The sequence below is a fragment of the Megalopta genalis genome, chromosome 8, assembly GCF_051020955.1.
Source record: "Megalopta genalis isolate 19385.01 chromosome 8, iyMegGena1_principal, whole genome shotgun sequence".
In the NCBI taxonomy this organism is placed as follows: domain Eukaryota; kingdom Metazoa; phylum Arthropoda; class Insecta; order Hymenoptera; family Halictidae; genus Megalopta; species Megalopta genalis.
The window spans coordinates 16,686,044-16,712,620 of NC_135020.1; the positions used below are offsets into that span (position 1 = coordinate 16,686,044).

The 26,577-nt window shown below is 42.0% G+C and overlaps 1 protein-coding gene across 4 annotated transcripts; it reads left to right on the forward strand.

The window, feature by feature from the left end:
* The first annotated feature begins 2,729 nt into the window (after positions 1-2,729).
* Positions 2,730-26,577, forward strand: chn (zinc finger transcriptional factor charlatan). 4 transcript variants are annotated; one of them, XM_033483091.2, is made up of 8 exons: positions 2,730-2,868; positions 8,756-8,917; positions 10,712-10,897; positions 14,955-15,262; positions 18,505-19,076; positions 20,086-20,397; positions 22,493-22,597; positions 24,316-26,577. In XM_033483091.2, the coding sequence occupies exons 2-8, from the start codon at positions 8,818-8,820 to the stop codon at positions 25,157-25,159; spliced, it is 2,427 nt and encodes an 808-aa protein (XP_033338982.2). In that variant the 5' UTR covers positions 2,730-2,868; positions 8,756-8,817; the 3' UTR covers positions 25,160-26,577. The 4 variants fall into 4 exon arrangements, with proteins under 4 accessions (XP_033338982.2, XP_033338984.2, XP_076380088.1 ...); XM_033483093.2 differs by having other exon boundaries at positions 24,538-26,577; XM_076523973.1 differs by lacking the exon at positions 2,730-2,868 and adding an exon at positions 3,020-4,989.

Genomic DNA, 26,577 nt, shown 5'->3' on the forward strand with positions numbered 1-26,577 from the left:
CAACAAATGCGCTAAATTGATCGACAGAACGCAGAAGTCCCTTTCTGTAATTACGCAATGAATATTTAATGCATATCCTTAGGCTACAATTTAACACATTAGAATATTTCGAAAAATTCCGTGAAAATTTACCAAGAATAGCTTCGAATATGTATAATTTGAAGCTAGAGAATCCTAACGTTCGAAAGAATTATGGAAATTTCCTGTTTGCATTGTATCGCGTTTTTCTAAATTTATATAAATACATTCTAAATTTGTATTATCCCTTTGCACTCGAAGCTATTTTAACTGAAAAAATAATATAACTTTCCTGGCTCATAGTATTTCCATTTTATATGACAAAGCGCATTGTATGCACATGATATTGAATCCTGTGATTCATGCAACGGTTACACTAGTAACAAATTTTTTAATTTAAACTTTTATGATATTAAAATTATTTTGGAACGTGATGCAAGATTTTTAGCGGTGCCTCGGGGTCACCACTCGAGTGCAAAGGGTTAATATTGAAATTCTATTAATATTAATATTAAAATTCCATTAATATTAATATTAAAATTCCATTAATATTAATATTAAAATTCTATTAATATTAATACTAAAATTCTATTAATATTAATACTAAAATTCTATTAATATTAATACTAAAATTCTATTAATATTAACACTAAAATTCTATTAATATTAATACTAAAATTCTATTAATATTAATACTAAAATTCTACTAATATTAATATTCTAAAAATTCTAAATTTTTATAAAATAATCTTTCGGCTTCTCGATTTCATAGGGGATGATCGGAACCCGGTGGATAAAGCAGACCAACTCCGTTGCGAACCGTGACTGCTGGCACCTAGTTGACCTTGGCTCAAGCTTACAGTGCCGCGACACAAATACCGACGACGATACAACAGCGGAGCCCGTTTCCGTCGGCAGAACAGTTACCTATAGCTATTCCAGCCCCAGAATACAGCCACTCAACTCCGCCAAGCTCGTTTCACCTGCAATTTCTTAGGACGATCCGTGGAACAGGGAAACAATAAACGATTACACCATTCCTCGGAATTAAAGCCCTTCCATCGGGGGGACTTCTGTACTATTCCGGTGAAATTGAATCGCGCATCGCCGGGAGATTATCCAACTCCGATCCTTTCCATTCGCCGGGGCCAATGAAAAAGGATATTAATAATAGGAATAAAAGGGAAGAGATACGAATTGGCAGGATTGAAGCCCGGGAATTTATCGGAGGATCGAATGCGAGGCAATTTTCAGGGTCCGCGAGCTCATTATCGACTCTTCGTCCCAGATATCGAATTCTCCTATAAATAGAAAGCCTTCGAAAACACCTGGCGCGCGAAGTTTCAATCCGCGAGTTTGCGATGCAACTTCCCTGGCAGTTAACATATTGTCCGATTGTTACGAATTCGTCATCCGTATTGAATCTGCTTGGCGCAGAAATCGGGCAAAAATCAAAATTTTCGTCTGATTTTCTTGTCCGTGATTTTTTCACTACGGTACGAATTTTCAACCTAATGGTCGTAGAAAAGTTTAAAGGAGAGCAAAATGTGAATGTAAAAATAATTTCTTTTATGTTTCAGTTGTTTCAATAACGTGATAGAAAGACGAGCGAATTTTTACGTGATTTTCAGAGAACAAGGTATTCGACTACTTTTCAAGTATTAGCAAGATCGAACATAGGGGAGGGAAACGAAAGTATCAATACCTCGATTGAATCGCTATATACTAACATTACCAGCGGTGTTAATTAACTATAAATCATGCTTTCAGTCTCGTCTAGCTAAACCTTGAGAAATACGAATATTTGCAGCATCACCAGCGAAGCGGACTACGTATTTTTGAAACACGTTCAATTTGGAGTCCTGTCGAAATACAGCATCCCTAATTTGTTACTTTAAAGTACCCTAAAAATATCCCAAGTGCCCCAACCACCGTTGCGCCAAGAAAGCTAGAAACATCCGGTGCGGGACGTCCTTCGCACCCCCGCGCTATTCGACGCAGCAGCGTCGAAGAAATATAGCCAGGGGGCCCATAGCGGCCCAAAACGTTCGAGACCCTTCCGAGGAACGGTTCTCTCGGCAAGGACCTCGAAGGGCCTCCGTAAATTCTCCTCCCTCCCCTGTCAGTGTCGGCACCGAATCCGCCCCTCGGCTGGCAGGCAGCGTTCGTGAACACGTGCAGGGAGGTTTCGGCTGGCAGTGATGTGTCTGTGCGTGGCAGCGAGTGAGCGTGTGACTGTGAGTGCGTGCTGGAAGAAAGAAGGAGACAGGGTTCCGTGTTAGAAGAGCGTGCCAAGCAGGCACACACGCGCCCACGCATACGAAGGTATCGCGAGAGCACGCACACGAAGACGAAGACGACGACGACGACGAGCACGACCACGACCGTGAGGAGCACGAACACGAACACGAATACAAGCACAAGCGTGCAGGCATCCGTCGTCGCCGACATCATCCTCGTCGTCGTAGACGTTCCTGGCTGGATATGCGTGGCGGAGAGGCAGGGCGGGTGGGAGGGAGCGAGAGGGGAGAGAGGGTCGGGAACAGGCTCGACTGCTCCCCCTAATACTGCAGGATTGAATGGGCGAGGAGGGTGGTATTGGGTTCCCTCACCCCACTCCCACCACCCACACGCCGCTGCTCCCAACCCACCCGCACCACCCACTTCTGTCCGCCTGCCACCCCGCCTGCCCACCCACTCGCCACCCGACTGCCGTCGAGGAAACAACCTGCAACCGAACCAGCACAACGTTTTCTCGAACAACGAAATTTCCATCGAGGCTACACCACCGAGGGCCTGGCGGCCTACGCACGTCACCCGCCGACCCGTCCGACCTGTCAGCCGAGAATCGTGAGTACCTAAAAGCACACCAACAGCCTCTCTCTCTCTATCTCTCTCTCTCTCTCTCTTTCCGTTCGCCGATCCGCCGATCCGCCACCGTGTGCCAATCGAATCGTCGTCGTTCCTCGGGGCCGACCCCGCGGGGCCCGCGGACCCGCGCGCGCTTCAATTTTTTCCTATGTACCCAGGGCCCCCCCATGGAGAAGCGTCCTTTCTCCTTCCTCCCTCGGTTCCGCGGAGTCCACCTCCTTCGGGTCTCGTCCTCTCTCGGAGCTGTCACCTCGGAGAGTACACCGTCGCGCCAGACTATCGGCGATCCTGTCTGCGATCTCCACTCCACTCTTTCTTGCGATTCTCGCGTGCCGTGGAAATTCCGAATCGATGGTAGAGGAATCGGTGAGAGTGTGATCGGAGTGTGACCGGAGTGTGCCAGAGTGTAACAGCGTGTAACAGAGTGCGCGTGCAGGAGAGGAGAGAAGCCAATGACGGAGGAGAACGCGTGCCGTGTGCATCGCGCGGAATAAAGTTGCGTGTCTTCGCTCGCTCGCCCAGAAAGAGAGAGAGAGAGAGAGAGAGAAAGAAAGAGAGGAGAAAAATAAAGAGAGTGAGAGAGAGAGAGAGACGTGTCCGAAGAAACGGTGAACGCGAGTATGTACGACGCCGGCCCGCGCGCGAGTGGATCGCGCTGGCTCCGCGGTGCTCGGGACGCGTACGAGCGATGAACGCTCGATATGCGGCGCGGAGCGGCGCGTCTCGGCGCGTCGCGTGTGCGTGCCTCTTCTCGCTGGCCGAGCCTTCGTCATCTTCTTCTTCTTCTTCTTCTTCTTCTCTTCTCCTTCTTCTCCTTCTCTTCCTTGGTCGTTGTCGTCGTCGCTCTCGGCCGTTTCTTCCTCCTCGGCTCCGTTTCCGCGTGTGTGCGCGCCTACTTTCGCGCGGACTGCGAGAGAGAAGTCGCCGGTTGCGGCGAACGGATTGTGTTTGGACGAGCGAGAAACACGTTCGGCTCGAACCGTCCTCCAGAGAAGTATACGGGCCACTCTTCCCTATACATTTCTAAATCTCATGTGCGGGCGCGGTGTGCGCGCGCGCACCGACCCGCTCGCCGTCCTTGGTTAGTCGGTAATAATTTCCGGATGAATTTGAATGGCACACTGCGCGCGCCTTCTCTCCTCCGTCACCCCACCAACTCTCCTTCCCCTATTTTACCCCCTCCTCGAGCTGTCTCTTAAACTGCTTCTCTCTCACTACCCATTTCTCTTTCTCTTTCTCTCTCCCTCGCTCTCTCCTTTCAGCTCTTGCTTATTCCCTCGCCGTCTCCGTCTCTTTCTCTTGCCCCTTCGGCTTCTCTTTTTTCTTCGTTCCCTCGACACCGTCTGCGTTTATGCCTCCCTCTAGCCGACCCACCCGCATCTCCCCTCCAGGCCAGCATGGTTTTCTTCGGAGACAGTGGCTCTCAACCGGCGCAGAAGCCGAACGCCTCGGATGTCCACCCCCTCCGCCGCCATCTGTCGCCTCTGCAGGACGTGTCCTCGATCGCTGGGAGGGGAATATTGATTTATTCCGGAGCCGGTATATAACCCCTTCCACATACCGAACGTTCTTGCCCACCCCTGGCACACACCGGCCCTCTACACACCACCGACAGTACACGTCGCGGTGCTACGTGTTCGCTGACTAGGGTTGTGCACGATTTCTGTCTCCCTACCTGCCTGCCGCTCTCCCCTCCTCTCTCCTTTACTCTAGCGCTTTGTCGCTCCTCTCCTTTCTCTCTCTCTCTCTCTCTCACTCTCTCTCTCTCTCTCTCTATCCCTCTCTCGTCGGTTTTCCACTCACGCGGCAGCACGATCAATACGCCGCCAGGCTCCTTCTTCCTCATTCCGGACAGCACCCACCCGAAAACCGTGCTCTTCCTCCGCCGTCCGATCGAAATCAATTGGATACCGGCGGGGTGGGATCCAGCTCGATGCGTGCTCTCGGGGTTGAATCAACTGGTTGAACGAAGAACTTTTTCCTTCGGATCTTGCTGCTTCGTGGCTCCATTGTCGGAGCATGACTTCGACACAAGGGCTCAGATTGCTGAAAAATCGTCTCCACGGAGGCAGACATTTTCGTGCGCTGTGATTCCGCCTGGTATCTTCTTTTTTCTGTATATTTTCTTTTTATCGTTGAGTCGGGTGTATTATTTGGGACGCTTCCCAGCGGTACTTGCTAGTTCTGGTTTCACGAATAGGATCGAATTCCGTAAACTCGTTTCACCCGGCTATCGATTTTACAGATTGCCGGTGAATGGGATCGAAGGGTGGTCGATTTCAGCCTGTATTTATATTTTCGCCGGGATAACTTGTTAGAAATCTTCTCTCTTTTGGAAATATTGCGTTTCCTTAGCTTTAATTCAACGTTGATTTTTCACCTTGAGCGTCTTTGATTGGCGAATATTTCGACCTCTCTACGATTAGCCGATCATCTCCCTCCCCATTCGATTTCCGTCCCTAATAATCCAATAACAGAAAAGAAAAGTTATGTTTATTTTATATCAATAGATTTTCGGAAGCAAATAGAAGTTCAGCGTTTGGGAACGGTGTGGAAGTTCATTTAATGTTAAAAGAAAGGATCATCGCGTTCGCGTTTATTATATAATACATTTACAAAACAAACTTCCCCGCGAACTGGGCTTTCTACGAAAATACCTCTCGGCTAAACTTCGCACCAGTATTACCCTCTAATCCCAACAGATACGTATTCGCGCTCAGATAAATAATATCGAAATGTTTCACACCGATATTGATCTTTTTACTCTTGACAGTTCAAGATTAGCGGATATTATTTTTGGACACGTACTCCACTTGCTTGGAATAAAAATTGCTCGAAAATCCTCGGCTGTAGGAAAAGGAAGACCGTATCACCGAAAATCTCCGAAAGTCTCGGTACATTTAATCTTTCTAGAGATCTGGTTTTCGGTATTTTACCTCTTGCTTCATATCTCACTGTAAAGACAAGAAGTTAAGCCGGCCATCTGCGAATGATACAGCGGCCATAATAGGAACGTCGGTCTCGCATTTACTAAATCGAAGCCGCTTCTCTCGGATTGTTTTTTGTAGGTGGCAGCTATTTGGGTATTAGGGTTGAGGGTAAGAAATCTGTTAAACGCCCGGATGGCTGCGTCGGTTGGAGCCTGGGTGCCTAGACTATGGATCCCAGTCCTGAGCCATGTGGTTGGTTTTTACCTCCCTCCCTGGACGGTCGCTCGAAGGGTCGGGGTCGTTTGGCCGATGGGGCACCGTTAGGGTAGTTGGGGAAAGATTTGCGTTCGGTTAATATTCGTCAGCTGTATTATCAATCGCGTTACTTGTCTTATCCCCAATAGTCGATTTCTATGAACGATTTTCATCGAATTGCGCCCCGATGAATATCAGCTTTCCATATCCTTCATCCTCCACGAGGATAGCGGATGAAAATAAGCCGAGGTTAGCGATGCATTTTGTTCCATTTAATTTTAGTCGGTCGCGAAGTTTAATTTCCGAAGACACGGCTACCAAAATTGAATAATTCGTTGAAATTCAGTCGCGAAGGAAGCGAAGACTCTCGGTTCGAGTTCTAAGTGAAAATCGATACCCCTTTTCAGCCAGCCTCTGCACTGTACCACGCTCAAAAGGCGAATGATTTTCCGTTCATGAATATTTAACGCTCTGTAACACAATCAGGACTGGATTTTTCGCCCACGCCTGCTCCCCGTAGGACGCGGCGGGGGTGAAGAATTAAGATCGCTCACGCTCGAGTAAATTACAAAGTGACTTTAACCGTCGATCAAGTTGCCCGGGATCCTGCTGGAATATCCGTAACTGTGTTCCACGGTCCTTCTTCGCCGTCGTGGTTCCTTTCTAAAGGATATTGCGTCGCCTCGAGTGCTTTCCCACAGCATCCCCCATTACTTCCTTCCGCCCTTAAATATCCTTAAGCGGTCTCCACACACAACCGACAATGTTTCCCGGCGCCATTGAAATTAATTAAACACACGAACGCTCGGAGAGCCTATGCATTTTACGTTTCCTGCGTTTACAACTCATTTCTGAACGCTGCCGTACGCTTTAGAAATGCATCCCGAGCAAACGGAACCGATTTATTTCGAACGGAGTATATATTCGATAAGATCGTGTCGAAGTAATTAATCGAACCGGCTGCATTAAATAACTATTAGAGCATTGGAAAGACCGAAACGAGAAAATTACTCCGAGCGAGTCGTTACTTTCTCTGCGGAATATTTATTTGGAAGGCAGTCGGGGAGCGTTCGAGATGATCTAATCAGTTGATATTATGGTGCCATTAGACTTCTCAATCGAATTAGAGTGTCTACGTGCCGGAGTTTCCTCGAGGCCGATAAACGATCGTCTCGGAACACGCCCGCCGCGCATAATAATTACATCGCGCCGGTGTACTTGATTTCCGAGAGCCTCTAATTGAAGATCCGTAACGTCGATCGCTGCACCTAAACGCTTCGTAACAGCCTTGATTCGAATGCCGTTGTGCTACCCCCGGCAAGAGCTTGTTAAGGCCTCTGATACCGAGACCTGGCGTCTCTCCGCGTGTTCCTGTCGCCTCGGCACGGTTTATTATACGTCGGGACTGGATCGATCAAAAAATAGTTTTAAATATCGACTTTTAGTGGTCGACAAAATTTTTGTGGTAAATTATAATCCTCGATATTATTCGCTATTCTCCGTCCAATTGATTCTCAAAGCAAATACTACTCTTCGATGTTTACTCTTAAATAATAGTTCTCGATGTTCATTCTTCGATCTAACAAATTCCCGAGGCAAATAGATTTACATATGCAGCTCCGTCTTCCCGCAAGAAGACGATTCACTTGAATATATTGTATGCACGAGGTGCAGCTGAGTATATAGAAGATAAGAGCCAAGGGGAGAAAAATGAAGTGGGTGAGATGGACGGGAAACTCGCGGGGAGTTTACTTTGCAATAGCCACCTCTTCTTCGTAGATTGCGCAGCGTGCACTTTTTTTTTCGTAACCTCGTGAAATATCAACGAAAGTGTCCACTGTTATTATTGCCCTCCTAACGTTTGCGTATCTAACATCTACATGAAGTCGTTCCGTAAAGCGAAATATTCTTGCGTCATAAAACCTAGGAAACCTCGTGAAAATAACAGACGCGAGAATTTCTTTTCAAGAAAAAATTTAATCAAGTCCTTCTCATATTTTGAATAGAGTTCGCGGGGGTGGTTTTCCCACATCGCCTCGGTTTATCTAGCAGAAAATTAATTGTCGCGATAATTTCTAACTTTCGAATGTCATTGTGACAATTGTCAACAGTGAAATATAACAGCAAAACGATAAAACTAAAGCGTTAAAAGTTCTTCTCGAAGTTGTCAAGCCGCAAGTCAATTGATTTTAATAAATATATGTTTAGTAAATCCTCGCAAAAGCAACTTCAGAATCGCAGCAACCCCAAAGCAAAGAATTTGTTTAAACCATCCGTTTCTTCTGAGTCCTAAATTATTATTATTTTCCAATCGGAATTGTTGAAAAGCCGACAACTCCTGGCATCACCTATGCAAACTAGCCGGCCGAAGAAGAGAAGTTGAGCCGTTTCAGTGATTCGGGGAAGCCTGGCCTTCCTTGAACATTTAATTAAGGTTCGATGACCCAATTACCATGGCTCCTTTATCGATTCAGCCCCAATTACTCCGGAGAAAGGGTTACATTCTCCAGCGAGCGAAAGGAATACGCGGGAAAGAGTTGCCCTGTAAATTTAAGGTCAGCCGGAACGGCGAGGCAAATGGAATTGCTGGAGGGAGGGTGTGGGAGGGTTGGGGTTCGGGGGGGAGTGTTTCGTGGATTATTAGTTGTATCCCGACTTACGGTCTACAACTTCGTGCGCAGGTAGCCGAGCGGGCAGGGTTTATTGTTCCAAGGATACTGGGTGACCGCCGGGATCTTCAAAAATGGAGGGCAGCGGCACCGGAATTAGCAGGCTCGACTGCTACGAGGATATGTTCAAGGAAATCACCAGGAAACTCTACGGCGAGGATCCTGATCATCGAAGTGAGATTTCCTTTTAATTGTAAATACAGATGTAAACATAGGCTTAAAGATTTGTAAATTTCATGGAAGCAGAGGTCTCTATGAATTTCTATAGAGTAGAACGGAAAAGAATTTTCTTTATTTTCGTATTGCTATATACGCTGCAGATTTTTAAGCAAACATAGACTAATTGCAGTACATTTTTATTATAAATTTGAATTATAATATAATAGATTTTTAATAGAAAATTTGGTTTACAATAAATTTTTAATAGAAAATTTGGTTTACAATAAATTTTTAATAGAAAATTTGGTTTACAATAAATTTTTAATAGAAAATTTGGTTTACAATAAATTTTTAATAGAAAATTTGAATTATAATAGATTTTTAATAGAAAATTTGGATTACAATAAATTTTCAACAGAAAATTTGAATTACAATAGATTTTTAATAGAAAATTTGGATTACAATAAATTTTTAATAGAAAATTTGGTTTACAATAAATTTTTAATAGAAAATTTGAATTATAATAGATTTTTAATAGAAAATTTGGATTACAATAAATTTTCAACAGAAAATTTGAATTACAATAGATTTTTAATAGAAAATTTGGATTACAATAAATTTTTAATAGAAAATTTGAATTACAATAGATTTTTAATAGAAAATTTGGATTACAATAAATTTTCAACAGAAAATTTGAATTACAATAGATTTTTAATAGAAAATTTGGATTACAATAAATTTTTAATAGAAAATTTGGTTTACAATAAATTTTTAATAGAAAATTTGAATTATAATAGATTTTTAATAGAAAATTTGGATTACAATAAATTTTCAACAGAAAATTTGAATTACAATAGATTTTTAATAGAAAATTTGGATTACAATAAATTTTTAATAGAAAATTTGAATTACAATAGATTTTTAATAGAAAATTTGGATTACAATAAATTTTCAACAGAAAATTTGAATTACAATAGATTTTTAATAGAAAATTTGGATTACAATAAATTTTTAATAGAAAATTTGAATTACAATAGATTTTTAATAGAAAATTTGGATTACAATAAATTTTCAACAGAAAATTTGAATTACAATAGATTTTTAATAGAAAATTTGGATTACAATAAATTTTTAATAGAAAATTTGAATTACAATAGATTTTTAATAAAAAACTAAGTTTTATTGGATTTTTAATAGGCGATTAAGTTTTATTAGATTTTTAATAGAAAATTAAGTTTTATTAAATTTTTAATAGACGATTAAGTTTTGTTAGATTTTTAATAGACAATTAAGTTTTATTAGATCTTGAATAGAAGTTTAATTAGAAATTTTTAATTGTTATTATATTCTAAATTAAAAATTATATGAATAAATTTGCTACAAACAGGAGATTGTGAATTTGTATACAGTAAAAACGAAAAGGAATTTCCTTACTTTAGTATTCGCTTTTTCATATGCCAAAGAGAATATAGACTAGTAAACAATAAAGACTTAAATCTTAAAAATTTAAAGTTAGTTAAGTATTCAATTTAATTGTAGATTGTAATAATGAAATAAGCATTCGCGACATTATTTTCCTCGTTAAAAGTTTCGCTGAGACGAAAGTCGAAAAGAGATAACGATCTTTTTCGAATTCTATTGAAATTATTATTCAATTGTGATAGTTATTTTGCAATTTTCAACTCAATAGTTTGGTTCCGAAACGTAAAATTTCACTGGTATTCTCAAGAGAATTCTAAATTCATGATTTATGGACGTTCATATTTAACCTTCTAAGGAAAAGGTATTTACGACCTGTTTCTCGTGTAGCGTCGAGCGTTCAGAACGAATTTGAGACATCGGTGTCGTATAAGAATGACGAGGACACCGAAAATGGTACCGACGGAAGTGATGACGTCAACTGGACGTGCGAAGATGAGCCTCTTAAAGGAACCGATGGAAGTCGTATCGCAGCTTACCATGCCGGAAAAGCGACCTGGAGGTGCTACGAATGTGGTTCGTACCTTTCTCTTATTAAATATGATCGCGCAATATGGGCTCTAGGATTCCGTTAAAAAATTATAGAGTTCTTATTGATAGAATTTATAGTGTCTCATTCATAAGTTTCGACTGCAAATTTTCAATGCAAGATTAAAATCGTATTTTACATATCGGTATTATCGATAGGCGAAAGATAATTACTACCACCTATTTAACACTAGGTTTACGGTGCACTAAAAGCAGCCATTCTATAGTCTTTCATAAAAATAACAAGCATACATCTATCCAAATTTTGAGCCGTTTTTGTTATGATATATGAGCGTTTTAAAGCAAAACTGGTGTAAGTCCACTTTTTGCTAGGTTGTTTTAATTTTATTAAATCATATTTAATTTAATAGTTTATTCGGCCATTTTTTGTCACGTTAAGTTGAAGCTTGAAAGTGGCCTGCATGAAAGAGTTGTAACGATTTTTTATATTATTGCATTTTACAGAACTTTGAATTTATCCTTCGTTATCCACAAATTAATTGTTTTCACTTCAAACCTTCGAAACTTCTGAAATCAATTTATTGAATAAATGCCTGAACTTTCCCGTGACTTTCCAATGTACATCGAAGTGGATTTTGTCGAGAGAAGTCCACAAATCAAAGTCCTGAATCTAGAAATGTAGTTAAAATAAATCCTGAGTTCATTTGTTACGAAGTCATGCGCATCCAAAGTTGACGAATTTCCAGCGTTTTTGACAGGTTATGTCAAGGTTATGTCAAGGTCATTGGTTACTAAGCAGTTCTACGATACGCGTGCTGCCATCTGGCAGCGCCGCTCATTAAACTATGTCTGTGAACTGAGCAGGCACATCAGCCTGCCAGAAACGCTGGAAATTCGTCAATTTTGGACGCGCAAAATTGTTTAACAAATGAATTCAGGAATTATTTTAATTACATTCCTAGATTCAGGACTTCGATTGTTAGTCTTTTCTCGACCATTCGAACGTACACTGGAAAGCCAGAAAAAAAGCAACCCCCATGGAAAAATTTCACCGAACAAATTCCCCGAATAAATGTATGTTAACAATTTGAACAATCGTAAATTAACAAATTTAATAAATTCGTGCCAATCTCGACGCGTTCCGTACATCTAGTGTTAAAACGGAATGAAATACAATGGGATTTTCTTTATTCCGGGATTATTTATGGCATTTTGTTTATTCCGTTTGGAAGTTTCTCATTAATTAGAAATGTCTAAGTATGAAATTGTTGTGGAAAGAATAAATTACGAACAAATCGAGTCGGCTGCATGGAAATATAACCATCGGCAACTAGAAAAGTTCGAGGCACGGCGCGTCGCGACAAGTTTACCTTGAGTTTCGGGGGGCTCGTTTAATTATTGCAACGACAGCCGCTGAGGGTTCAATGAGAAGTAACGGCGAAAGGTATATCGTCGGAATAACGGTACTGCAAGCACGGAAGTGGCCCCTCCGGCCAGACTGACAACGAATTGAAGTGGTAAACAATAACGAAACGCAGCCCGGCCGGGAGGTAAGCCGCTTTCCCGGACAAGAGAGTTTTACTGCCCCGGTCAGTAATTTCCCGGCGTGTTCTGTGTCATCGGGTCGGCTTAAGGACCCCGGCCTCCCTTCCGCAAACGGAAGAATTGTCGCGTCGTATAATGCCTTTCCACCACCCCCTACCCATTCCTCGCGGCACCGATGAGCTGTCCCGACCCTAAATATCCTTGAGTTGGGGTCTCATTATTGTTTCCGTATGTACGCGTCGCGTTCGAAGACTCTCGATGCTGTTAAAGCGAGACTTTCGTTCCGTTACACGGAGAATTTAACCAATTACGTGGCCGAGCGCACCGGTACATGGAATTAATGGGGTTCGCGTACTATATTGCGGATACTAAACGAAGGAGCAAGCGAGTAAATCGATCGGCGATACTTCCTCGCCGTTTCTAACCCCTTCGTTCGATTTGCCGACCGGCCGAATCTTGCTTGTATTTATGTACTTTTCTATTTGCACGGTTGTATTCGGGTTGATCGTGACTGACTAATCCCCGAGGACGAGTGGTACTATCTGCGGAACTAATCGGTTTTCTTCCGGCAGTTTATTTGGGAGATGTGTTTATAGTAAAGCAATCGTTTGACCAGTCACTCCAGATTTCGCGCATTTGCGACGCACGCGGTCGGGTAAATTACGAAACGAGGGGAAAGAATTTTTAATTATTTTCTTGTAGACGGGGCAGAAGATTTTTATTTTGCATACAGATTTGCAGTTTATCATGAGAGGGCCAAATTGGCTGAGACAACAATCGCTATAAGAAGCTTCAACAGCTGTCTGCCAGACTGTTTTCAACTCTTCGTCATCTAGCGATTTTTCATTCATTCGTTACCGTATTTTAATAATCTGTTGAGTACGAATGTTACTCCGATCTTTCAAGTCGGAATAAAATTCTGTTCTCGTGTGATCAGTATTTTAAGCATTCGAGTAAATTCAGACAGGCAATAAATATAAATCTTGTTCCAAAAGATTATAATTAGACCGCGGATTTTTATGCAAAATAATTGTCTGCGTCAATTGCAAGAAATAAGAACTAAGTTGCAAGTTTATTCATTCCTTCGTCATTCTGGTAATAATACATTCATCTGGTATTGATATACATTGTTATACATTGACATACATTGATATACATTGATTCTGGTGTGTAATAATACATCTGAAAATAATACATTGATATTTTTAAATTCTTATAATTTTTCTACCATTTAAAATTGCTGTTACCCAATTTTTTTTCGTCCTAAATGCATTCAATTCGCCGTCTAATTATTAGAATCGAAAAACATTTCAGAAACAGCAACAGCGAAGAAAGTATTGGCTTGGGGAATAAGTTCGTAGCGTTTATATATTTTCTTTTATTTTACGATTTTTTTGGAAAATGACGATTTTGACGTCGACGACGTCAGACCTTCTGATTTCGAATTTAATCCAGGCTCTCAATTTTTCGGCAAATCCCATTGAATGAAGATGATTGAGAATCGTTCTATGATCGCAGTTCATTTTTTCGGCCAATTCACGACTTGTTTGTGTCGTCGACGTCAAAATCGTCATTTTTGAACTTCGCAAACCATTTCCGTGCTGTAGACTCGCCTACGACACCTTCTCCGTATACGTTGCAAATGTTCCGGGCTGCTTCAGCAGCTTTTTGGCCTCGATGAAAAGCGAAGAAGAGAAGGTGTCGGAAATGTTGCTTTTTACCTCCTGGATATTCCATTTCTAAGCCTCGAAAGTAATAAAAAATTAAATTACTCAAAAAGACGATTAGCGCAGTTTTGTAGAGCAGAAAGAGCTCTATCGAATGAATATTATACACTTTGTCAAACACAGCACAAAGTAAAAGAAAATATAAAAACGCTACGAACTTATTCCCCAACCCAATAGTACGCCATGACTACTCTGCACTCGAGTGGCAACCTCTGAAGCGACATCAAAAATTGTTATATCATGTTTCAAAATTATTTTAACATCGTCGAATTTGTTTATATTTAAAAAAAAAACATGATGAGGTGTTTTTCGAGTCACAAAATTCACTTAAATGTCGTAAGAGCATGGAATGCAGTAAGTTACATGAAATGGAAATACTATAAGACGGAGTAACTACTTTAGATTTCGAGAGTATGAAGTTGCTTCGAGTGCAAAAGCTTAATTTCGAACCAATGAAAATGATTTTATTTTCCACTCTTGCATATCAGGGAGAATTAAATGTTGTTTAAAATAAATGTTGTTGTTATTAAATAGCACAGCAACGGTAATCCTACGCTTGAAAATTTTCTACTTTCTCTGCATACTTCAGAAACTTTTACGAACATGTTTTAAACATTTAACTTAATAGTTAACATTTTTTAACATTTAACTTAATAGTTAAATGTTTAAAACATGTTCGTAAAAGTTTCTGAAGTATGCAGAGAAAGTAGAAAATTTTCAAGCGTAGGGAGGGGGTGGGGGGTGGGGCCGCGCAATGAGGGTCGGGCCTCTCGTAGATGACAATGAAATTGACGTCATTCGTCATTCGGCAGGCGTCGTAATGAGAGGAGGTCCTCGCGACGTGTCCGAACATTTCTTGGAGGTTCATTCTTCGAGGATCCTCGCAGACGACAGCAGGAACAGGCATCACTCTCCGCGCAAGGATTACTTGCAGTCGGATCTTAAGATCGAGGAAGTGATCTCATATCTGGAGAGGTTACGGGAAAGAGCCGAGCGAGTAGCGCCGCCGTCTAGGCGGACACAGGAGACGCAAACCGTACCTGCCACCCTGTTGCCGGTCACCTCTACCTTCCTACTGCAGGAGTTGCCTTCTTCTCCCGCGCCACAACACCTCCATCAAGTAAGTTTCGGCCATTGCCGATTTTTATTTATAAAAACGGGATAATTGTAAGAAATTACTAAATCGCGTATATAATATAAATACTTCACATTATTTAATGTATAACAACGGAAAAACAAAACTTTCAATAATTATTAATAAATTAAATAAACTTTGTCGTTACGTACAGAACTAGCGGGTCAGTGAAAATCGTGATTTCACCGGTTTTACAGTGTAACCAACAGTGTACGATTTTCACTGACGAGCTAGTTCTATACCTAACGACAAATCTTATTTAATTTACTAATAAATAATTGCTGAAAGTTTTATTCTATTGCTGTTATATATTAAATAAAAAAGTAATAATAAATAATATATATTATTTTTATATATGTATATATATAAAGGTGAGCTAAGCTGGCGCGAGGCGACCGAGCCTATGAGCGAAAGTGGACTTTGTGCGCTGGTTGGCTGGGCCGCCTCGCGTCAGCCGTACTCATCTATTGGTCACTGTTTTTCGTTAATAACTCGTTAACGGTGCCTCGGAGAAAATTTTTGTAAAGGAAAAAGTTGCTTCAAGTGATCCGAGGAACCCGCCATTTCTGAATTGCGAGACATTTTTGGGTCACTCTGTATATATATTAGTAGTATATATTAATATATATTAACATATACTATATATATTAATAGTTTTTTTAGTTATATATTAATAGTTTCATAAGAGTGAAAACCAGCTGTACCTAAAAATTTCACATTGCCCGAATCGTTGGGAAATTTTTACCTGGCCTCCAGGTAACTTCAATGACAATGCGTAGGTTTTATTGGGGGTAATTAGGCTGACGAAATCGTTTCTTGAAATGTTTGCTTTCGAACGTGAATGTATGCAATTTCAAATAATACCATACTGAAAGTACATATAATTTTTATAATTTTGACGAACGTTTAAAAGAATTGAATAGAATTGAATAATCTATTGAATAGTCTATACGAGAGAGAGAGAGAGAGAGAGGGAGAGAGAGAGAGAGAGGGAGAGAGGGAGAGAGGGAGGGAGAGAGAGGGAGAGAGGGAGAGAGGGAGGGAGAGAGAGGGAGAGAGGGAGAGAGGGAGAGAGGGAGAGAGAGGGAGAGAGAGAGGGAGAGAGAGGGAGAGAGGGAGAGAGAGGGAAGGAGGGAGAGAGGGAGAGAGAGGGAGAGAGGGAGAGAGGGAGAGAGGGAGAGAGGGAGAGAGAGGGAGAGAAAGGGAGGGAGAGGGAGAGAGAGAGAGAGAGAGCGAGAGAGCAACGGTGTTCCAGGGAAATTTGTTTTCATATAATTATTCAGTATAATTATTCATATGTAGAAATTTACCTCCGAAATCATAACAGCTGATCGGTGCTCGCGGACTATTCTGCGGGCGTTAACCTCGCACGACGAACGTGTGCGTGCGTGCGTGAGCGCCGCGATGTTTGGGTCGCGACACCGGTAGGACGATCGGCGAGCGTTTGGCGCTGGTCTAACGACGCAAAAACGAAACAAACTTGACACAACGAAACAAATTCGAAAGACGACTCGTGACGTTAGACCGGTGCGTGAACAAACGACGCGCTCGCAGGAGAGGCAGCAGAACTCGACGGACGTCACGTGCAAATTCGCGTGAAATTATTAATTACAATTATTAATTACAATTTACGTAACGAATTTCTTACTGAGAAGAAATATGACTTTGGTGTGTGAATACGGAACTAATTGTACACAAATTTACTGTTTCGCGTATTGTGCTTTGTGTTTATCACTTCTCGGCAATAAACAGAATAGTTTCCAAAACATACTAATTCCTACATACGCTTACTCCCATTAATATTCGGACACCATTTAAACCGCAATAACTTTTTGAAAACTGGACTGAACGATTTGAATTTTGTTTAGATGTAGTTTTGTTACAATTTTGCTATCGCTTAGAATGACAAAACATAATAAAAAATTCCGTTCCTTAAATTTTTTTATCCGAGTTTATAACGACAATTTCAAAAAGAAAAACGCGTTCTGTATATCTCGATAAGTATAATAATATGCGTGCTGAACATTTAATCGAGATCGGTTAACGCAAAGTTTAGTTGCAAGCGTTAAAAGATTGAATAAACTGCAGATTTCTCGCACTTGTTTATCGAAAGAGTCAAAAAACGGGACGATACAGCGATTTTTCCGATCTTCAATTATTTACGGCTCGTATGTCGATTTCGATGACATTTTCAATGTGTTTGTACAAAATGCATTTTTTAAATTTCCGTTATATAGACTTTGATAAAAAAGTTAAAAAATGAAAGTTTTTATTTTTTTTAATCATTCTAACCAATAGCAAGATTTTTAAAAAAGCATTCTGGTTATGGTCCAATAGACTATTTCCTCTATCATCTAACAAAAATTAAAGTAGTTTGATCCGGTCTTAAAAAATTATTGTGTTTTAAAAGGTGTCCGAATATTAATAGGAGTCATTGTATATTTTCAAGTGTGATTATATTCGTACTTCATTTAAAAATAATTATTAGGGTCAAGCTAAGGGATGATTCTTTCGTCTAAAGAAATGTTACCTAAAACTTTATTATATTTCGAAAAATATAATCGTTGAAGTTACTACGAAACATTTTTACGATGGACATATCTGCAGTACTATTTACCTAATTAAAAAACCTGCCGAATCCCATCAAGCATTGTTACAACTCCTGGCAAAAATATACGATCACTTTTTAAAACGCATTAAAAACGCATTAAAAACGCATTTAAAACGCATCTTTTCCAAATTGGACTAAATGATTTGATTTTTTTTTTAATGTTAAAGGGACTATTTTACAATATAATGACTAGCATACCTTTTTTTTTAACTCGGCTGTTACTTAAAATGCGATTTTGATGGTCTCCAATTGTTTGTAATTAATAACAACACGATCTAGATCTACGAAAAGCATTTTTTAAATTTTCGTTCCAAATGAAAAAGTTAGAGAACAAATATTTCGTATTTCTTTTTTCTCATTCCAAGTAACAGCACAATTAACAAGAAGCATTTTAGACATTGCACAGTGAACTAGTCCCTTTAACGTTTAAAAGAAATTCGAAAGTCATTTAATGGAGTATTAAAAAAGTTATTGCATCTTAAAACGCGAACGAATACTTTTTGCCACGGGTTGTAGATTCATTAGGAACATCGAAGCAATTCGAGACAAACCCAAACATTCAAACCGAATAAATATTTCAAAATGCTTCCTTGTACAAAAATGATGAATTTTCCAGACGACGACAACGATGCCGGCGTCCGCGACTGTGTCCGCCAGCGGGAAAAGATACACGTGCCCGTACTGCCCTTATGGTACTGATCGACGAGATCTCTACACTCGCCACGAAAACATCCATCGCGAGGAAAAGCCGTTTCACTGCTACATTTGCTACAAACCGTTCAATCGTGCGGATCATGTGAAGAAACACTTTCTAAGGATGCACCGAGAACACGGCTACGAGCTGTCCAGGATACGTAGACCAGCAGGGTCCAGTGCACCCAAGCCACTTCAACAAGATACAACCGCTGGCAGCACCGGAAACGGAAACACGAACGGCCAGCAACAACAGCAACAGCATGCCAACTATTCGACTGGTTTTAACAATAACAAGAGTTACCAGTTGCAGCCGAACCCTGGCAACGGCACTACCACGACCACCACGGGTATCTATCAGGCAACTTCGATGCCTGCACCAAGTATAATGCAACCAGATGCAGCGAACTGTACGACTGGCAGAAGGGTCCAAAATGGAGGGTGCAATAGCAAGAGTCACCTTAAGGGTGGCTCGAAAGGAGCCCAGGAAAGAAGGTAGCAGATTCTTTATCGATTTTATCATTTGTTTCTTTCTTATCATTCCATGATAAAAGAGTAATCTTTGAATGCAAGCACTGAATGATAACTTTAGAATGATCAACACTTTCTCAATCGGAAGTAGCTTATGGGTAGGATTTTCAATGACTGTATTACGCAGTGCGTCACAGAAATGTCTTGCAATCCGAAAATGGCGGGTTCCTGAGGTGATTTGAAGTAACTTTTTCCTTAGCAAGAATGCAATCCGCGGCTCCGTTTACAAGTTATTAACGAAAAAACACTGACCAATTAGAGGCGAGTTCGGCTGGCGCGAGGCGGTTCAGTCAACGAGCGAAGCCTCTCGCGCCAGCTGATCTTGCCTCTCATTGGTCAGTGTTTCTCATTAATAACTCGCAAACAAAGCCGCGGATTGTATTTTCGCTAATGAAAATGTTACTTCAAATAACCTCAGGAACCCCCCATTTCCAGATTACGAGACATTTTTGGGACACCCTGTATGAGGAAATGTACGAAATTTGGTTTTAGTTAATATGTTTGTAAAGAGACGCAATCGGGAAGATTTGACGATGTTGTTACGTTATTGACAACTTTTTAAAGTTATTAAGAGAAGAAATACGAACATTTTTATTTAATTCCTGTTTCTTACAATTGATGTAGGAAATTTTTGTTCTCCATTAAGATCCACTGTCTAGTAAAACAAAATGTCTGTACGTTGTCCAAATTCGTTATTTGTTCTTGTTATATTTGAAAATTATAGCGTCTCTAAAGATGATACATTTTTGTTAACAACGCAATTTTATTTTAACTTCTTCAAGAATCCGATAAGGCATATTTAGCTCTACTTTGTTACCAAACCTCACTGTCTACAATTTCAGCGGTAACACGTACGATTTTATTCTCTTTTGTCGCGCTAAACTATTATGCGAATAGTGAGAGATGTGTCTAATCAGAAATCGAAACTATCCCCGTCGATTTTCTTTCCCGACTAACTGGTTCAAATTTTCAGGTACACCTGTTGTTATTGTTCGTGGAGCGGCGTGGACAACTGGTGCCTAAAACGGCACTTAAACACGCACCTGAAACCATTCGCTTGCACCCTCTGCGAATACAAAGCTGCACGCGCCGAGCGATTAGCAACCCATGTGCTAAAGGTGCACAACAGGCGGCAGTGCTCGAGGTGCTCGTTCCTAGGCGAGGATGCTGCACAGTTGCAGATGCACCAGCTCCATGTGCATCGTGTCAGCAGCGCGAATGCACCTGCAACATCCACGGCGCCGGCCTCGCCGCCACCAAACAACCGCCACCAACAACCCATGCAGTAAGAACGCGTTAACAAATTCCTTCATTCTCAAAACTTCTAGATTGAAAAATATCTTTTTGAAGACAGATCCAAGTTATAGTTTTTCTAAGCTGTTCACAGTCTTGACTTTATCTTATTCTTGATTCAGTTTTCTTGAGCAGTAAGAGTTTTCCTGTGACATTTTAGTCTGAATATCATTTTTCACTCTTTTTGTTATTTAGATCTTACGGGATTGTTTTTATACAATCATTTTTGTAGTTATATTGATTAGAGAGATTAATTTAGTCGAATCACTATTTTAGGATTCACTTTTGTAGGATTAGCAAAAATCACCGCTACATTATTTTTCCAACTATATTTATAATCATATTTCCAGTTATACGTACCCGTGCATTGTTCAGTTAAATTTCGTATCTGAATATCGTAAATTCAATTGAATCAGGAATAGGCATTTAGTTAAACAGAAAAACTGTTGCATAAACCATTCTGTCGAGTTCGAATTCTGTCTTCAATCGAAAAAATATTGCCTCGAATAACTGAACTCATTGAGGCCTTTCTAATGAATCAAACATTTCAAATTAACGTAAACCATTTCAATTTTAAATCACTTGATAGATTAATCTATAAAGAGAGCACCTTAAAGGCTCGTCAAACGGGTCTGAAAAATTGTCAGAATCATTGTAAACGCCTCATTCGAACGGCGTCGTTTAAACAAAAATCAATCGATCCATTAGTAGCGGAATAATTAAACCTGTACAACAAGAACACAACGCAGTTTCCGTCGCGTATGGTCCAATCGACAACAAGGGTTTATTTTCTAGCGAAATCGTGCCGAGCGATGCACGAGGGTTAAACGACCGTGTCGCGTTCGACCCTGTCATCCGTCTTTGCCGATCGCTCGGAAAACGCGATCGAGCGACGTGAATCGAAAGCCGTGGGAACGAAACACGTCGGACTCGCAGTGTTTTTCTCTGCTCTGCTCCGTTAATTGAAGTCTGATCGAACGGCTTCGGTCGGCCGTTGTAAATCTCGTCGTGTTTAGTTTGGCGCTGGCGCGGTTTCCGGCGGTGCCGCGCCGGCAGATTCATTAAAACGATTTAATCGAAAGCCGATCACATCGACTAATCCCGGTCGTTACTTTTTCGCTCGCGTCCGCCATTGGCAAACATGTGTAACGAGCGGTCGCCAGATTTAAACTTCAATCGGGCGCCGAGCGCCGCCGCGCCGAATCGCGCGTGTGTTTCTCTTTCTCGTTAGCCACCCCCTCCCTTTAAACAGAATTATTTCTGCAGAACAAATTTACTGGTGATCCCTGATGAGGCCTTTCGCGTCCGACCGATTTTTGTTGCAGGAGAAGGATTAGGAACTTTTGTTTAAATTGTCTCGGCAGCACTGCGGAAGCAGTGCTGTCGCTTCTCATTTGGGGTAAATTGAAAACGGGGGCGTCTGTCTGCGAATTAAATAACACCGAACCTCTACCGTGTCGATCAAAATGACCAGTTTCGCATTTTTCGTTTCAAACTTACTCTTGACATTACTAAGAAATATTCCCGATTGGAAACGATTGAGTAAACCAATCAATTCGAGCGCACGCTTCGATGCAAATTAAATGCAGCCTCTATAAATTCAGAATCTTGTCGTTTTTATATAAATATTACTCTTTTCAGTAAGTAATATTTACTTCATCAAGAGCCAGTTTCATCGAAGCTTCGTTCTTGATATTTTAAATGTTGTTCATGGAAAGATTGCATTAACGGTATTATCGATATTTATTGTTTATTTCTAATTTTCCTATATTTTAGGACGTTGAGAGAGAACAGAACTTCATGAGATCGTTTGACATGCGCGCAAAAAGCACATTTCCCGACTGAAATTGTTCTTTCTTTCGGTCTTATTTAAAATTCAAACAGAGCGTAACGTAAATGTAATTTTCATTACGAAGCGACCGAATTGGGAATTCAGCTAATTAGTTGTAATATTCGGTTGTAGAAAATGTCGGCGCGTTACCGTGAAATTGCCGAGCATTTTCCGTGGAATTGTTGATCACTGTAGTGCCGTAGCTCGCGGTTAACAAACGAGTGCCCTTATTTATGGAGAATTATTAAATTTACAGTCCCGTGGGAGGAGGTCGGCCGCCACCTGGTCCACCAGTTTTTCCCGCACCAGCTCCGGCCATCGCACCTGCTACCACCGTGATACCACCGACAACGATACTCGGGTAAGCATCTCCCGGTACCCTGTCGCCATGCTATTTGTCTGCTTTCATTTTATCCACCCTGCAACTCGTATTTCCGCAGCGACGTGTCGATGTTTATTATCTCTAACCCCTCGCCTTGTTGCATCGTCGAGTCAGAGATAGAAAAAGTTCTTTAATTCTGTCGATTATGAATCGATGTAAAGGTGACAAATGCATAAAGTAATACCGATTACTGAACATAAAGTCCAGCAATAAATATGAACATTTTGAATTTCATATAGCAGCATAGAAAATATGTTAAATGTATCGATCATTTTCTTGCTTGTAAAACGTTGAAAACGAAGCAACACCGTAGCCTTTAGAAATTAATCAAAAGATAAGGAGCTAATGTTACGGTCATGACAATTATGCTGTGTCATTATGTTTAATGTTGCTCCATTCTCCCTCAACAGTAGAGATTGGTCGATAGATCTGTCACATGGTCAATAGTAAAACAAATTGGTTCCCTATCGTTGTCATAGATCTAAGCTGCGAGTGTGACTATTACGCTTTTTTTTTTTTAAATGTCTACGGTCTAAAGTGGTGGCCAAAGGAAAGGCTAAAATAATTTTTTCTCACAGTATTCTAAATTTTCTTCTATCTGTTCGAGCGAGTTCAAAATTTCGTTTATTCGCACATGGTAATGATACAATTTCGTGTGAGAAATTATTGAAAGTTTCTTTCGACCATTACAAGTACAGTGATTCGACCCGTCGAATCACATTTATTCGGCGACAGGTCGCAACCCGAAATCGCACGTCCCACTTTCTCGCTAATTACGCGGTCGTTAACAACCCAATGAATATTTGCTACACAGCAAATTGCAGCAGATTGCGACAATATTGCATTTCCATTTGAAAGTGATTACAATTTGCCGTTCCTTTCCTGGCATTCGATAAATGTGAACAAATTTTAAGGTATTAATTACAGTCCCCGATTTAACATGCAAATCGTCCAAGCAAAATAATCGAACGTTTCCACGACGGTCAGAATAATACGACGGAAAGTTTCGGAGAAGTGGGATCGTGTCTAGACCCGTCACGCGACAGTGCACAGTGGCCTGGGAATTCACTTTTTGTGGCTGAAATTATTGTAGCGTTGTTTCAAGGTATAAATATAGCAGTAGGTCGTTGATAGATTAATCAAACATTTAGCTGTAATCTTAATCTCATACTTTTATCTCCTTTATAACGCTGTATCTAATTACAGAGTTATGTGAGTTTGCGAATATTCTGGATTTCGAAGTTCCGAGGAGCTTCCGATACATAAGAAACAGAATCTCGTTCGAATATGAAAGTCGGAAAATCGAATTTTGGCCACAAGTTGTTTCTCAGAAACCGCTGTGCAGCGTGTGCAAAACTCGGCACCCTGATTGCGACCAATCGCCGAAGTCCCGCTCCCCCGCTCCCTTCCAATTTTCTGTTACGTTGCAGCGTCATTTTTTGGTTGACCGTTCCTTTCCGTTCGCGTGTGCACGCTTTCGTTTTTTTTGCTTTCGGTGTTCTGGGCAGGACGGCCAATGGCCGAAGTAATCGGCCATGCCGATCCTCGCTTCCACCATTTTGTTTGTACCACGTGTTGTCTTGTCTCTTTCTCTTATATCGAAGAGCGTGTCCCCGCGTCGGCGGGGGTCGCGCCCCGTTCATTGGTAGAAAAATGACGCGAACGTAACTTATGGAACAGTGCCGCGGTGGTTGCAGCCACGAGATGGTAAACTCCCCTGCAACTGCAGCGACAATGGCGTACCCGACATTGGAAGAGGAGAGGCGGTCGAGCGGTGACGACCGCTGCGACCTGACGACCGGCCACGGGCACGAGTGGGGCTTCGCCGCGGGTTCCGAAAGACCCGGCAACCCGAAGGGTCGCAGCGTTGGATCATCCGCGGATACCGCTACTATACTAAACCGTGATTTTGCGTGCAGCAACGGAGCAGTTCCCGAAGCGGTTCCCGAAGCGAGCGGCTCGAGCGGAGCCCAATCAGCCGGGGAGCCGTCCGAGCGTCCTTGGGCGGAGCGGAAGCCGGGCGAGAGGCGGTCCAGGAAGCAGAGCCAGCCGAGGAAGGTTACGTGGAACCAGGAGTTCGAAGATGACGACCTATCGACGGACCAGGAGAACGAGGGGAACCAGGAGAACCAGGAGAACCAGGAGAGCCATGAGAGCCATGAGAGCCATGAGAGCCACGAGAGCCATGAGAGCCATGAGAGCCAGGACAGCAAGCAGCCGGAAGACTCGTCGTCCACATCGAGCAAGGAGACCGACGGGCTAAGCGAAATAAGAACCTGGTACCGGAGACGGCACCAACTGATCTGTCGGAGGTTCCTCAAGTGCAGACTGTGTCCTCGGGATTCGTTCGCCAGAGGAACGATCTGCAGACCTTACCACACCAAGGCGTCGCTGCTATTACACAAACTGTGGCGACACGGCGCGTTCGCCAAGAGTCTGTGCCCCTCCATGCTCGAGGCCCTCGCTACTACACCGCAGGTCTCGTCCATCACGCTGAAGGCCACCGTGTTCACCAACCACGGCTACGGCTACCACAGATAACACGCGTTGTGCTCGCTAACATAGCAACGGGCGATCGAGCCGGCGGACGTCGACGCGTTCCCAAACCCGACCGGTTCGAACTGGACCGCTGGGAAGGTCCGAGTTCAGGACTGATCGCGAGACCGTCACCGACTCCTCGAGGTCCGCCGATCTCGGCCGTTGTTTTTGGATTCAGGGTATTCGATGCGGTGTCCCGGTGCATTGCGGGACCTCTGTCAAGGTGATATATCGAAGGGGGACGAACGCTCGCTACCGATGGACTTCAATGTATCTAATTTATCTAGCGTCTAGAGGAACCAAGCCGGAAAGGCTGGGATTTCGTTCCAGTGTTTCGCGGACTTTCTGGATTCGCGGTGAATCCGCGCGGAGAATCTCGGTGATAGCAGGAACGTTCCGTCGGAGCCAACGAAACGATAGATAGAAACCAATTTCGTCGATGTTCGGTGCTGCAGCGGATTAGAGCCGCGGACAGCCAGCGAACCGGGAATACGTAATTTTAAGCGAACGAGAGACGGCGGAGACGTTTAGGATAAGGATGAAAACTAATCGAAAGTACCTTGTCACGCGGTTTCCTCGCGAACCCCCGATCACAATTTAGGTCCTATTAACGATTAAGCAGAGCCGAGGAGCGCGGAGGTAGGCGCGACCCGACCATATTTTCATGTATAGAACCGCGTGCTGAACTACACGAAAACATCCGAATTAGATGCGACGCGTGTTAGCCCATCGTCCAGCTATAGTCACGCGATCCGAACCGTTTCATTCATCCAACAACCCTAGTCGTCGTTCACAGTTTTCGGACGCACGACGCTCGCTCGCGGAGCGTGACGCTTTCTCGGCCGGGCAAGCATGATTTTTATATTAAGATATATTTGTACAAATCGGTATCTTGTTTACGTTATTATATGAAATATATTATATCTATTGTATTTAAGCAGAGCACGCGAGATACCTGGAGACCGTCGAGTTTTAGAGACCGAGGCGAAAAACGGAGTCTCTGGGACTCTGCGGCTCCCGGTCCTCCACTTTGTTTCACCCGTCCTGTGGTGGATATCTTTCAGTTGACGATGTTAGTTCTGATAATTTTATATCCTCCGGAATCGTACGGTTATGTACTTCTTAAGTTTATTGTGATTGTTGCTGTTTATGATAACGATTCTTTTAAACCGGTTCATCAGTTACCGTTTGTCAATTTCGACGTAGACATTCGGGAGACTGTCGCTACTATGCAATATTAAATTCTTTTCTTCAGATTTAATTAGTAAGATTATATTATTTATGTATCATTACTTATTCAGCTGTATTTCATATGTTTCTAACGAATTCTATACAATTCCATACGACCTATGGAAAGTTTCTTTGATTTAGCATAATCGTTTTGAATAAAAACAAGTTCATATTTTGATGAAACAAACGTA